General features: G+C 42.6%; 2 protein-coding genes across 2 annotated transcripts in view; both read left to right on the forward strand.

Annotated features, from left to right (window-relative positions):
• The window catches only part of cds2 (CDP-diacylglycerol synthase (phosphatidate cytidylyltransferase) 2), a 32,036-nt gene extending 25,716 nt beyond the window's left edge, over positions 1 to 6,320 (forward strand). The window contains exons 7-13 of the mRNA XM_037681205.1: positions 4,579 to 4,661; positions 4,797 to 4,884; positions 4,984 to 5,052; positions 5,155 to 5,307; positions 5,383 to 5,502; positions 5,662 to 5,765; positions 5,961 to 6,320. Coding sequence (XP_037537133.1) covers positions 4,579 to 4,661; positions 4,797 to 4,884; positions 4,984 to 5,052; positions 5,155 to 5,307; positions 5,383 to 5,502; positions 5,662 to 5,765; positions 5,961 to 6,093 — 750 coding nt within the window. The 3' untranslated portion in view covers positions 6,094 to 6,320. The remainder of the gene's footprint in view (positions 1 to 4,578; positions 4,662 to 4,796; positions 4,885 to 4,983; positions 5,053 to 5,154; positions 5,308 to 5,382; positions 5,503 to 5,661; positions 5,766 to 5,960) is intronic.
• A 3,870-nt stretch (positions 6,321 to 10,190) lies between these two features.
• The window catches only part of arhgap25 (Rho GTPase activating protein 25), a 37,767-nt gene continuing 34,448 nt past the window's right edge, over positions 10,191 to 13,509 (forward strand). The window contains exon 1 of the mRNA XM_037681199.1: positions 10,191 to 10,323. Within this exon, the coding sequence (XP_037537127.1) occupies positions 10,260 to 10,323 (64 nt within the window). The 5' untranslated portion in view covers positions 10,191 to 10,259. The remainder of the gene's footprint in view (positions 10,324 to 13,509) is intronic.

Raw genomic sequence — 13,509 nt, forward strand, 5'->3', positions numbered from 1 at the left:
CAGGATCTTAATAGTTGGAGATTTCAACATAGCCGTGTGCTGTGGTGATAAACCGTTGGTCAAAGAGTTTTTACAGCTGATAGACTCTTTTAATTTGCTTCAGTTTGTGTCTGATCCAACACAAGAATGTGGCCACACCTTAGACCTTGTGTTAGCTCACGGTTTTAATGTTTCTAATATGGAAGTTTGTGATGCTGCCTTTTCAGACCACATGCCTGTTGTGTTTGACATGCCACTCGTCTGTCGCTCAGTCAAACCTCGCGCTCCTGCACAGCCCCGTCGGGTCATTAACTCCTCCACTGCTTCTCAGTTCTCTGCAGCTTTTAGTTCTGCCATCAGCCCCACAGACCCTGTGGGTCTTCATTCAGATATCGATGCTCTCTCATCTAATTTTAACTCAGCCTGTCAAAACGTTTTAGATGCTGTGGCTCCATTAAAAACAAGAGCTTCCAGACCAAAGCCTGACCCCTGGGCTGATGAGGTCACACGATCTGCCAGACGCCAGTGCAGGAGAGCAGAGCGGAAGTGGAAGAAGGACAAACTACAGGTGTCTTTCCAAGCTCTGAGGGACAGCTGGCGCTTCTATCAGTCCACTGTTAGAGCTGCAAAAAACAAATATTTCTCTGACATCATCTCCTCCAACTCCAGCAATCCACGTGTGCTTTTTAAAACAATCACCTCTGTTCTTAACGCCCCACAATCAGCCAGCCCAGAGAACTCCACTGAAATGTGTGACAACTTCCTGAGCTTTTTTATCAATAAGGTTTCAAGCATTAGAGCTCTCATAAGCCCTCCTTCTTACGACCCCTCCGTCTCCGTCACACGCTCTGCTGTCTTCAGTCAGTTTGAGCTCGTCACCCTGTCTTCCTTAACTGACATCACTGGTCGTATGAAACCTGCTGGATCCCCAAATGATCCCATCCCACCTCGTCTTTTTAAAGAGGTTTTTCACACCGTGGCTCCTCATGTGTCCCAAATTATAAATGACAGCTTGGCATGTGGACAGGTACCAGCGAGCTTTAAACATGCAGTTGTGACACCACTGATTAAAAAACCTAGCCTAGACCCCACAGTAATGTCCAACTTTAGACCCATCTCAAAACTGCCCTTCATATCTAAGATCTTGGAGAAAATTGTTTACAATCAGTTAACATCATACTTAAACGACCACAACCTTCTTGAACAGTTTCAATCTGGCTTTAAAACTCACCACAGCACTGAGTCTGCGCTGCTGAAAGTCTTCAACGACATTCTTTTAGCCGCAGACTCTGGTGACTGTGTAGTTTTAATGTTGTTGGACTTGACTGCTGCCTTCGACACAGTAGACCATCACATCCTCCTGTCTCGTCTGGAGAACTGGGTGGGCATTCAGGGTCCTGCTCTACAGTGGTTCAGATCCTATTTGACAGAAAGAAACTTCTGCGTGCGCATTGGTGCTGTGGAGTCCTCTGTAGCCCCTCTCACTTGTGGAGTACCTCAGGGTTCTATACTTGGCCCTCTTCTGTTTTCCCTGTATCTACTCCCTCTGGGACATCTTCTCCGGAAACATGGCATTTCTTTTCATTTTTATGCTGATGACAGCCAAATCTATGTTCCGTTAAAACAGGGCAAACACCATTCCTTGAAACAACTCCTGGGGTGTATGGCAGAAGTCAGAGCATGGATGTCACTAAACTTCTTACATTTTAATGACAAAAAGACAGAGGTCTTGTTGTTTAAGCCTAGTGAAGGCTCCAATATCCATGTTGATCTGGGTCCTTTAACAGAACATCTGACTGAGACAGCAACTAACCTGGGCGTGAGGCTGGACAGTGACTTCAAACTTGACACGCAGATTAAATCAGTGATCAAGTCCAGCTTCTTTCATTTGAGACAACTGGCCAAGGTCAAACCATTTCTGTCACAACATCATTTTCAGATCTTAATCCATGCTTTCATCACAACTCGCCTGGATTACTGTAATTCTCTTTATGTCGGTCTGAGCCAGTCATTACTGACTCGACTTCAGCTGGTTCAGAACGCAGCTGCCCGCCTTTTAACTGGTACCAAAAAACGAGAACACATCACCCCTGTTTTAGAATCACTACATTGGCTCCCGGTTCGCTTCAGGATTAATTTTAAGGTTCTTTTATTTGTTTTCAAATGTCTTCATGGTCTCGCCCCACAGTATCTGTCCGACCTGCTCCAGCTGTACACTCCTTCTCGCTCTCTCAGGTCAGCAGATCAGCTGCTGCTGGTCGTCCCAAGGTCCAACAGGAGACTGAGAGGTGACCGAGCGTTCTCAGTCGCTGCCCCTAAACTGTGGAACGAGCTGCCTCTGCATGTCAGACAAGCTGGCTCACTTCCTGTTTTCAAGTCTTCTCTGAAGACACATCTTTTCTCTTTGGCTTTTACTTCAGTTTGAAATGTTGGTTTTAATGACTCTAAGTTATTTGTTTTATTTTATTTGTTATCTTTATTTTATTTCACATTTTTAACGTGTGGGGTTTTTATGTTTTTGTATGTCCTAGTGTACAGCACTTTGGCCAACAGTGTTGTTTTAAAGTGCTCTATAAATAAAGTTGTATTGTATTGTATTGTATTGTAAGTGGAGGAGTTCAAGTATCTTGGGGTCTTGTTCATGAATGAGGGAAAAATGGAACGTGAGATCAAAAGGTGGATAGGTGCAGTGTCTGCAGTGAAGCAGGCACTGTACAGGTCTGTCGTGGTGAAGAGAGAGCTGAGTCAAAAGGCGAAGCTCTCAATTTACCGATCGATCTACGTTCCTACCCTCATCTATGGTCATGACCTTTGGGTTGTGACCGAAGGAACGAGATCTCGGATACAAGCGGCCGAAATCAGTTTTCTCCACAGGGTGTCTGGGCTCTCCCTTAGAGATAGGGTGAGAAGCTCGATCATCCGGGAGGGACTCAGAGTAGAGCCGCTGCTTCTCCACGTCAAGAGGAGCCAGTTGAGGTGGCTTGGGCATCTGTTTGGGATTCCTCCTGGACGCCTCCCTGGTGAGGTGTTCCGGGCACGTCCCACCGGGAGGAGGCCCAGAGGAAGACCCAGGACACGCTGGAGGGACTATGTTTCTCGGCTGGCCTGGGAACGCCTCAGGATTCCCCCGGAGGAGCTGGACCAAGTGGCTGGGGAGAGGGAAGTCTGGGCCTCCCTACTTAAGCTGCTACCCCCGCGACCCGACCCCGGATAAGCGGAAGAAAATGGATGGATGGATGGATGATGCCCTGGGATAAAACATTTTTATAAGAAATACGCCAAAAACTGCTGAAGTATGAGAAATTACCGATAATGTATTTCTTTTTAAATTAATTCACTGAACAAATGCTAACTGGCTGTATCCGGTTCTGTCAAGAAAAGTTGTAACAACAAGTAGAGCCCGATCGATATGGAAATTTTGGCTATCGCCAACACCAATATTGGGAGGGAAAGGTGACCACTGATAACCGATATACTGTAATAGCTGGAAATTTTTGAGCTTTGTCCACCTCTAAGAATCTAAATAAACAGTGAGTGTAGCAGGGCTTGTTTATTTAGCACAGCTGTTAGCAACCATGAAGCTAAGCTAATCAGATCCACACGAGGTTTGCAAGTGGTGCACTGGTCATTAAAATAGTCTTCCTAATGTGCCTTCACATTTTCTCACCATGGTATGGTATGGTATAAAGTTTATTCATTTTAAAAAGTACAAAACAATTCCATAACAATGTAAAAAAGATACAAGAGATTTAAAATGGAAGGCAGCAGAAAGAAGAAAAAATCTTATTATATCTGCCCCTTTTTTCAAACAATTATTTCAATCATAATAATTTTCAAGTAACCATAAAGTTATCAAGTGTGTTGCATACAGTAAATATAAATTAAACAAAGAAACATCTTTCTCTGGTCATCGTTTAGTCAGTCACGTATGGTGATGGTCTACCGGTAATTAGTATTGACTGCAGCAGAATTTATTTTTCTTTGTAGAGAAGTAAAAATTTCAGACAAACAATGCATTTCATTGAGGATGACAAAGATAATGTTACTAATACTGATGCATATTTTACCTCTACGTTTTATTGTTCTGGATAAAGTTTTACAAGACAATATCCTATGCTAGGTTATCTAAACATTAGCTTGCTAAATTGAGAGAGGCTTGTAGCTAATGACAAGCGGGATGGAGGATTGAAGAGAATTTAATATTATTTATTTGTTTTATTGATCTGTTAAAATAAACTTACCATGTTCAGTAAAAATACTCTACACAGTATTGCTTCCTGCTTTGTCTGTACCGAAAGTGAAAGTGAAACTTAAGTGAACGGCAATGACTTAAAAGTAGTCTTCATGCGCTCTCAGCTGGATACATTGTACAATTACAGCTGCTTCCAGCTTTTTAGGGGTGAAAATTGGAAGTTCTTATATCGGCACATAATAGAACGGTTATCACTGATACCAATAGGTCCCCAAACGTCTTTATCGGACAAAATTATTGACAGTACCGATATATCAGTCGGGCTCTAACAACGTTTATTTTTCAGAGGATCGCTGAAGTTAGTTGAGCTTGAACACACAGGTTTGATGTTGTCATGTTGTTCACAGTTTGGGTGGACCCATGTCACGCTGCTGATCGTGGTGACTCAGTCTCACCTCATCATTCACAACCTGTTTGAGGGGATGATCTGGTGAGTTCTCATTTGTACAGATTCAGTCCCTCTAAAGATAAAAGGACCATTACTTCTTCTCTCTGAATGAATTCCCTCAGGAAGTAAAATGGAGAGAGAATGAACTCAGAAGCTTCTCTTTATATATCTGAACAGGTTCATTGTGCCCATTTCCTGTGTGATCTGCAATGACATCATGGCCTACATGTTTGGGTTCTTCTTCGGCCGAACCCCACTCATTAAGGTCAGATGGTTGATCTGATTATTTAGCCCTTTGTTAATGTTCATAAGAATATTTAACCGTAAAGGATTTTATAATAATCTTTGAACTGGGCTGTTGCAGTTGTCACCGAAGAAGACGTGGGAAGGATTCATTGGTGGATTTTTTGCCACCATTGTGTTTGGCATCTTGGTGAGAAGTTCATTTGTTTTGATTTATATAAAAACATAAATAACGTTATATAAAGAAATTAAAGTGATGTTGTGTAACTGAAGAGTGACGCTCTCCTCTCAGCTGTCCTACGTCATGGCCGGATGCCGCTACTTCGTTTGTCCGGTGGAGTTCAACAATGACTCCAACAGCTTCCAGGTGGACTGCCAGCCATCGGAGCTCTTTCAGCTCCAGGAGTACGCCCTGCCCAGTGTCCTGGAGTCTGTCACTGGATGGGTAGGACTTTGCTTTTTGAACCCCATGGAGTAAAACAGAATGACGTGCAGTAACCGTCTTGTCTCGTCTCCACAGACCACCGTGCGTCTTTATCCTTTCCAGATCCACAGCATCGCTCTCTCCTCCTTCGCCTCCATCGTCGGACCCTTCGGTGGCTTCTTTGCCAGCGGCTTCAAGAGAGCGTTCAAGATCAAGGTGGAAATATAAGCACTAAGTGCTTGTTTGAACCACACGTACACAGGCAATCATTTATTGTTTGTGTCATAGCTCTAAATGTGTCATTTGTGTTATTTTCTTTATGTGCTGTCTGTTTTAATGCACAGTGAAACCTTGCTCTCTGTGTGTTCTCCTCAGGACTTCGCCAACACAATCCCAGGACACGGTGGCATCATGGACAGATTTGACTGCCAGTATCTCATGGCCACATTCGTCAATGTTTACATCGCCAGTTTCATCAGGTAAACCATCAAATGCTTGCACGAACAGTTCTAACGTTTAATCCTGCCTAAAGGTGCCAGATTTAAAAAACAAAACAAGTCCAGATCTTGCATAATGGTCGGGGAAACACCGAGTGAAGAAGCCTCTTCTTCTCTTTTAGAGGATTTATTTTTGATTCATGTCTCGTGTGTTTTTTTTTTTTTTTCTTTTCTCAGGGGTCCCAACCCCAGCAAGGTGATCCAGCAGCTCCTGGCTCTTCGTCCTGATCAGCAGCTCCACATCTTCAACTCTCTGAAGGCTCACCTGATAGAGAAAGGTCTGCTGCCTGCTGTGGAGGCCGCAGCTTAGACCCTCCCACAGCAGCTGCGTGTGAAGGTGGCAGAGAGGGTGACGAGGGCAGCAGCCAGGGGCTCTGTTTGACCCCGGCATTCTAAGAACATATGTTTTTGTGTGAACAAGAACACTTAAAAGAAAAGAAAAAAAAAACCCCGAACAGGCAGCCATGGGTCATTCCATTTCTTGTGGGTGAGAGAGTTGTGTGTTTGTGTTGTGATTGATGTCACATTATTCCATTAGAGCCAATATTAATCTGAACACTGTTAAACTGAATGTTGGTCAGCTGGACTTTGTGTGTTTACAGGTCCTCTATTATCTGTTGATTATATGTCAGTGTTTGTTTTCATGCCTGTTACTCACTGTACTGTTACTTCAAACACCATTTAGATTTTATTATGATTTGATCGTTTCTATTTATACAATGATAGTTTTTTATAATTGGTGTGTTTTATTATATCTTAATGTTGTGTCTGTTTTACTCAGGCTGTGATGACTTGTGCGTCTCTTTTTTTTTTTCTCTTTCGTTAATCGTTTCAAAACCTCTCGTGCGCGGCCAAATCCTGCAGAAGTTTAGCTTTCACCAAACCAGTTTCCTGACCCGTCCTAATGTAGGTTACTTATTAGTATCTGTGTTTTAAGCTGCCGTGCTCTAATGGTGTTTCATACTAAATAATGTTTTGTTGCAAATCAAAAGTAATCTCTGAGGCTAATGACCACCGTTTATGTTGAGGGGTAAGAGTCTTTTTTGTTTTTAAATGTTCTTTTTCTCTCTCATGAAAGTTATTGTAGGTTTTATATTTGCTCTGTACGGTGCAAGGACAGTTGGGCGCAGTGATTTCTGCACTGCCACCCTCTGCTCCTGCGTTGCAACGTGCCGTGTGTGCAGCTTCAGAGCAGAGACGCTGAGCGGGACTTCATCAGTCTGAGCGCTGAGAGTCGAGCCTCGTCATCCAGGTGTGCAGCAGAGCTGTGTACCCGCTCAGGTTGACCTTTTACAAAACAATCAGTTACTGTACTAACAGCTGCTCGTTCCATGAGGTTTACGCTAGGGTTGTGTGTCATTTCTGCCAGTACCAGGTGTGGTTCGACAGTGAAGCTGAAGCCTCTGCAGTGTTTTCTGTTTGAGTGCTTTCACCTAAAATCAAGACCACCTGAGGAACTCGGGGAGTCCCAAGTCCTGAATGATGTTGAGCTGCCGTCTCATTTTGTGAGAGATGGACCACCAGATTGCAGTAATGAGAGAGCTGCTTTGGTTTGCTGTGGTGAAGGAGATGAGCCAAAAGGTGAAGCACTTGATTCACTCACTTGTCATGAGGTGTAGGTCGTGGCCCAAAGAGCGAGACGAGCCTCCTTCATGGGGCGTCTGAGCTCGGAGTGGAGCAGAGGGTGCCAGTGGGAGGTCTGGTTTTCACTCCTGGATCTGTTGCCTCTGTGATGTGGCCACAGAATATCACGCAAATAATGTTTATTTATTTTACCATACCACCCACTAACACATATTCTAATCTGAACTCGGCTCCAGTGAGATATCAGTAAAATATTAGAAATACAAATTCATCAATATTTTCACAGTTTGTATTGTTTGAATGATCTTCTGTAAGATTGTCTTTGGTTGTTGGTGTGGCCAAGTTACAAACTCAGCCTGTGTGTGAGTAAAGGAGCTGTAGATGATGATGATCACACATTCTTCTCACGGCTCCTCGTGTGCCTGTCTGTTGTTTTCTGGTAATTATTGATCAGTAAAGTGAAACCAGATGAATTCTGTGGAGTTCTGTCGACCAAAATCTGTATTCGCTTCTCAAAACGAGACGCGGCAGTGAGTGTCGGGGGTCAAAGGTCAGCGCCGAGTACCTAAACATGAACCTTACGGCCTCTGCTGTTCTCTGAGCAGTACATTTGTTTCATTTGGAGGTCACCTAAACTTGCGTCTATCTTTAAATTATAAATCAGTGTTACTTTCACCCACGTTTGAATGTAATCCCATTTATATTTATGGATGTCGGGATTGTTTCACGGTCATGATTTTCATCTTAAACTATTTATCCAGTTAATTTATTCCCACTCTTCTACAGTTCTCAAGAGTATGTTAAGATTGTTTTGTTTTCATTTTAGTAGAAGAAGAAAATAACTCTTAAAGCCACATAGGAGTAAAGTATTAAAGTAGCAGAGTTGTTGCTGTGACTGTGGTGCAGTCGGGTGTGTCCTAACCTGGTTGCTGTTGTGCGTCATGGTGCACGTTGTTGCACCACCTTGTGTTCTCGTGTTTGAAGTCGTTTCCTGGGTGGGAACTTGAGAAGAGGAGTCCTGACAGCTCAGCTGTGTGGTTAGATGTTTAGCAGCAGCTCTGCACTGCCTCTCCTCTGCCTGCTGCCACAGACGGACACCAGAGGGCGCCAGAGCTCCTGTCTTCACATGCTCTCCCTCTGTGGAGAGCTTTGACCTTTTTTGTTGCTTCTGCTCATTGGACATAATAGGAGATGTAATTATTTAAATTTTATAACATCATTGTCTTGTTGCACATCATACACTGCCAGGATCCTCTGAAAGGAATGTAAGGAAGTTGTCTCCCCTGTTCTGTGCAGCCTCCTTTTTTGTTTTTGCTTACAAATCTGTCTGATTTTATTATATATACATTTATATATACATATATATTCTTAAACTCTGCTACGTTTTGTTAAACTGTATATTATCTAGAGAATAATGTATTTGATGCTGATATGTGCTTTGCTTTTGGTTCAGAGAAAAAATAAATATATTTAAAGACATCATGTGTTCTGCTGTATGACCGGCTTCTTCTTTTGCTCTTCCTCATTTTTAAACACGTCCAGCTGAATCTCTCGCACCAGTCTTTTAAAAATGGCTCATTTGTTTTATAATTAAAGCGTTGTAAGATGTCAGCTGACATTATGTGTTGAGAATGACTCGGCTACTACCACATCAAATTTTACCTCAGTAAAAATAACCATAGCCTTTTTTGGTGCTTTCTGATGTCAGTTAGCAGTGGTAGCCATCTTGAACTGGATTAAGTTCATAATCAGCTGTAGATGTACAACCAACCATTACATTCTGAGAGTTTCATTAAAGCCTGCTTTGTGGTTCGTTGTTTTGTTCACAAATTCACTCCCAAGAGTTTGCTCTGAAGTTTTAAGCCAAAATCTGGTGCAGCACTTGTGAATGACACTCAGCTGCTGCCACACCAAATCTTAGCACAAGTTCTGTAAAACTGAACTGCTGCTGTTTTTATTTTCCAAGGTGGCTGTGGCGGCCATCTTGAATGGAGCTGGCTCCAAAATTTAATCAGTTGTAGATGTACATCCAAAAATTATTTCCTGAAAGTGTCATCAAAATGTATCTATTGGTTCATGAAATCATTTGCTAACCAGGCCTGTCCCAATAAACAATAAATCAATTCATCGCATGATAAATGAAAGTTATCGACCTCATTTTCGTTAATCGACTATCGTTTCTTCGTGTCTCTCTTTCTACTGAAGACACTGGATGACAAAAAGGCTCAACTCCAGTGTTCTTCACTGACTTCTCCTTTTCTCTTTAAAATCTGTTTTAACCGTCTAAAAATCGTGTTTTTGGATCGTTAAAAGCAGCTAAGCTGAGAAGTTAAGCTACGAGCTAAGCTAACAGGCCGACCTCGGGGGGAAAAACCTGTAAATCTGTAAAACTAACGGACGTATGTTGACTTAGCCAAAAACTTCATCATTCCACCTTCTCTTTTCAGCAGCCGAAGACAATAAAGACACCTTGTAGTCACTTTATTCCGAGTAGAGGACTTTCTTCTTTAAAGTAAATCTAGTAAATTCATTTCCTCTGCATCTGTGAGGTGTGAAGGAGAGGCAACCCTCCCCCATTTCCTTTAAGAAAGATGCTGGTAGGTGTTTTTCTCATGACACTGGTGAACATTAGTGACTTAAAGTCTCGGTTCCGCCCGAGAACTGAGAACTGTTCTGTTCGGCACCTTCCAGGGAGCCCCCCTGCTACAATCATGGAGGTGCAGGCACCATGAAGGAACACAGCATGAAGAGCTGCAAAAAAGAAGAAGAAGAAAAATCAGCAGTCAGGAAGTAGGAAGTGTGATCTGCAGTATCGCCAGTTTGTGTATGTGTGTGTGAATGTGTGTGTGTGAATGTGTGTGTGTGAACTGAACTGACCTGTGCTCCTGGATCATGTCTCTGAAACTGCCTCGCAGCTGGGACTTCAGCGCCTTGAAGGCTGAGACAGCTCGTATAGGTAAGGCGTGGATGGAGTGCATGTGGAGGTGCATTTTTACACTTTTCTGTTCCGACATGCACACGATGCTGTCATGTGCACGAGTGGATGCTCACCAGCTCATTTTCTATCAGCCAGGGGGGGGGGAATTGTGCTCAACCTCTACTGTAATTCTACACTTTTAATTTCCTGCCTCTGATTTCATGGTTTGCTGTATTTAGTACAAATGTTCTGGTTTGTTGTACCATAGAAGAAGAGTATTTGTAGTTTTCTTATGTGGGTTCTGCGAGGCTGAGTGGGACATGACATGCAGACACTAACCAGAATTGTTTTTAGACTGTTCTCTAAAACACAAATCACAGTTGTGTAGCACATTAATACACAAGATTCATTGACATTTGAAAACTTTAAAGCACCTTTTTAGGTGGTTCTAAAAGAACTACAAGTATCAATCTACATGCATGAGTGTGTAAAACAGTGCAGTGTTGCATTGCAAAAGTACTGTATCGCTGGCTAGACTGACTAATACCATGTTTAGTTGTGTTTGTTCAGGGTGGACTCACTGCAACAAGCCCTGTTTCCTCTCATGGCTCGGTGGTTGCAACACTCGCATCCCAGCAGCTGAAAGTCTTCACAGAACTTCTTCACGTCGTTTCTGCTTCAGCCCTAATCACGTTTTATAATCGGTTGTTGAGGATGTACAGCGCTGTGGAAGGAAGTAGCTGCCTGCAGGGTTTGATCTGCTTCTGTCACTGCTTCATTATCTTTCATTTTTATGAGAAATTAATTTCTCAGACATGCGGAGTCTCACTGATCTGTTACCCTGAGGTTATTCTTTTAAACACCATGGCAGGTGACTGATTGGTGAAGTAGGTAGATGGAGGCTTTCAGCAGGAAACTGATGCAAGAGCACAAATTCTGCAAACCTTTGACTTTGCAGCTGCCTTTGTGTAACTGTGTCTACATACCTGTGTGTGTGAACTGGGAGTTATGCACAGACGAGATGTATAGAAAGTCTTTTTGTGGAAATCTGAATGATGAATGTTTCAGAAAGCCCTGACAGAGGATTATGCATTTTGGAAAATGATCCTAGTTTTTTAATGTGTTAAAAATAAAGCAAACAAAGCAACTTGTTTGTTTGTCAGATATAAAACAAGTTGAGCTGAGCTTGACAACTCGTTTGTGAGTTCATATTGTTCTACAGGTGTGATCCACACATCGTGGTGTAAACCACGACAAGTGCTTTGTTCACAAGATTTCTGTAGCAGAGCTTTGAGTCGAGGAAGAGGTCATTGTTTGGAGTTTAGAAAACATAAAATGGTAAAATGGACTGTAATATAGATCCTTTGTATCTGATCAAGACACTTCACACTACAATCTGTTCCCTCATTTACCCATTCAAACAGAACTCTACTAGATCTCTACAAAGACTAATCAGTTATTTATCACATTCATACACTGATGGGACACACATCAGAGGCAATGAGGGGTTCAGTGTCTTGCCCAGAGACACTTCTGCATTTGACTGCTGGTGGATTCGAACCCCCAACTCTTGCATTGGAGGACGACCGCTCTAACCACTCAATCACACTGATTTAAATAGCTGAATTACTTTGTACCTCATGGTGTTCTCAAACACAAAAGCCAAACTTCTGATTGCCACAACAAAACAATTCGTCACACTGGATGACACCTCTGCAACAAGATAAAACATCTGAGTCAGGTCCTCTGGTTGGATTCTTCTTTGTTGAAATGTCAGCAGCCTAACGATCATTAGTGCCCTGACAGCCGCTTGCTATTCACAGAGGGCTGAGTGATGCAACAACAGCATTGTAAGAGGGGGACAGTTGAACACGGAGGCCTCCACACCTGTTTAATGATGGATGGTTTATTTTCACAAAGATGGCCTCCTTCACTCCTTTCTCAAACCATCGTTCCTCTATCCAGGATATGAACATCTTCATCCCTGATCGAGTGACCTCTGACCTGCAGAAGAACAGTATAAAATTACTCGGTTTGTGCCAGTGGTCATTCCGTATGTTGCGGGAGTTTCAGAGAAACTGAGACGTTTATTTTCTAAACATAACGTCCCAGTGGCTTTTAAACCCCAAAATACATTACGGCAAAGACTGGTTCATCCCAAAGATCCAGTCCCCCGGCAAAAACAGAGTAATATTGTGTATGTTGTTCAGTGTCAGGAGGGCTGTGATCAGTCTTACATCGGGGAAACTAAACAGCCACTGGCCAAAAGGATGGCCCAGCACAGAAGATCAACATCATCAGGCCAGGACTCTGTGGTCTACACTCATCTCCAGGCCAGCGGTCACTCTTTCAGGGATGACGATGTTCACATCCTGGACAGAGAGGAACGATGGTTTGAGAGAGGAGTAAAGGAGGCCATCTTTGTGAAAAGAAATCGTCCATCATTAAACAGGGGTGGAGGCCTCCAGGTTCAACTGTCCCCCTCTTACAATGCTGTGATTGCTAGTATCACTCTGTGAATAGCAAACAGCCATCAGGGCTCTAACGATCCGTTGTTAAATTGATGGTCCTCCTTGATCCTGGCTTTGGCTGTCAGCAGCAAGGATTCAAGGTTCTTTATTGTCATTCACATCACATGTGGTACATGAGGTGGAACGAAATTGTGTACACAGGGTCCCAGTTACATCCAAGAATAGCAAAAATATAACATGTAAAAAGAAACAGTAAATAAAAATCTAAGATATAAACTAAGATATACACTAAACGAAAACAAAACAGTACGCTAAAAGATCTAAGCTAGCCAGTCACTAATAGTGCAAAACAATTCACAGCAACATGATTCTCATAGGTTCTGTTCGGCTATAATTTACATGCTTTAATTGAGCACTAACATAAACTAAACTAACATAAACTAAATTAACAAACTGGGGTTTCTTCAAAGTCTGCAACAAAAATACAGAAACAAGGTGCCAAAAGTAAAAAAGAATAAATCTTCAGCAGGATGGTCCTATTGGCAGAGTGGTTCTGATGACAGTGAGGTTATTCTAGCAACCTGGTCTTGTTAGCAGCATGGTCTTGTTAGCAGCATGATACTGTTAGCAGCATCATACTGTTAGCAGCATGATACTTTTAGCAGCATGACACTGTTAGTAGCATGATACTTTTAGCAGAATGATACTGTTAGCAGCATGATACTTTTAGCAGAATGATACTGTTAGCAGCATG

Source organism: Nematolebias whitei, chromosome 8 (assembly GCF_014905685.2).
Source record: "Nematolebias whitei isolate Nwh7 chromosome 8, NemWhi1, whole genome shotgun sequence".
In the NCBI taxonomy this organism is placed as follows: Eukaryota; Metazoa; Chordata; class Actinopteri; order Cyprinodontiformes; family Rivulidae; genus Nematolebias; species Nematolebias whitei.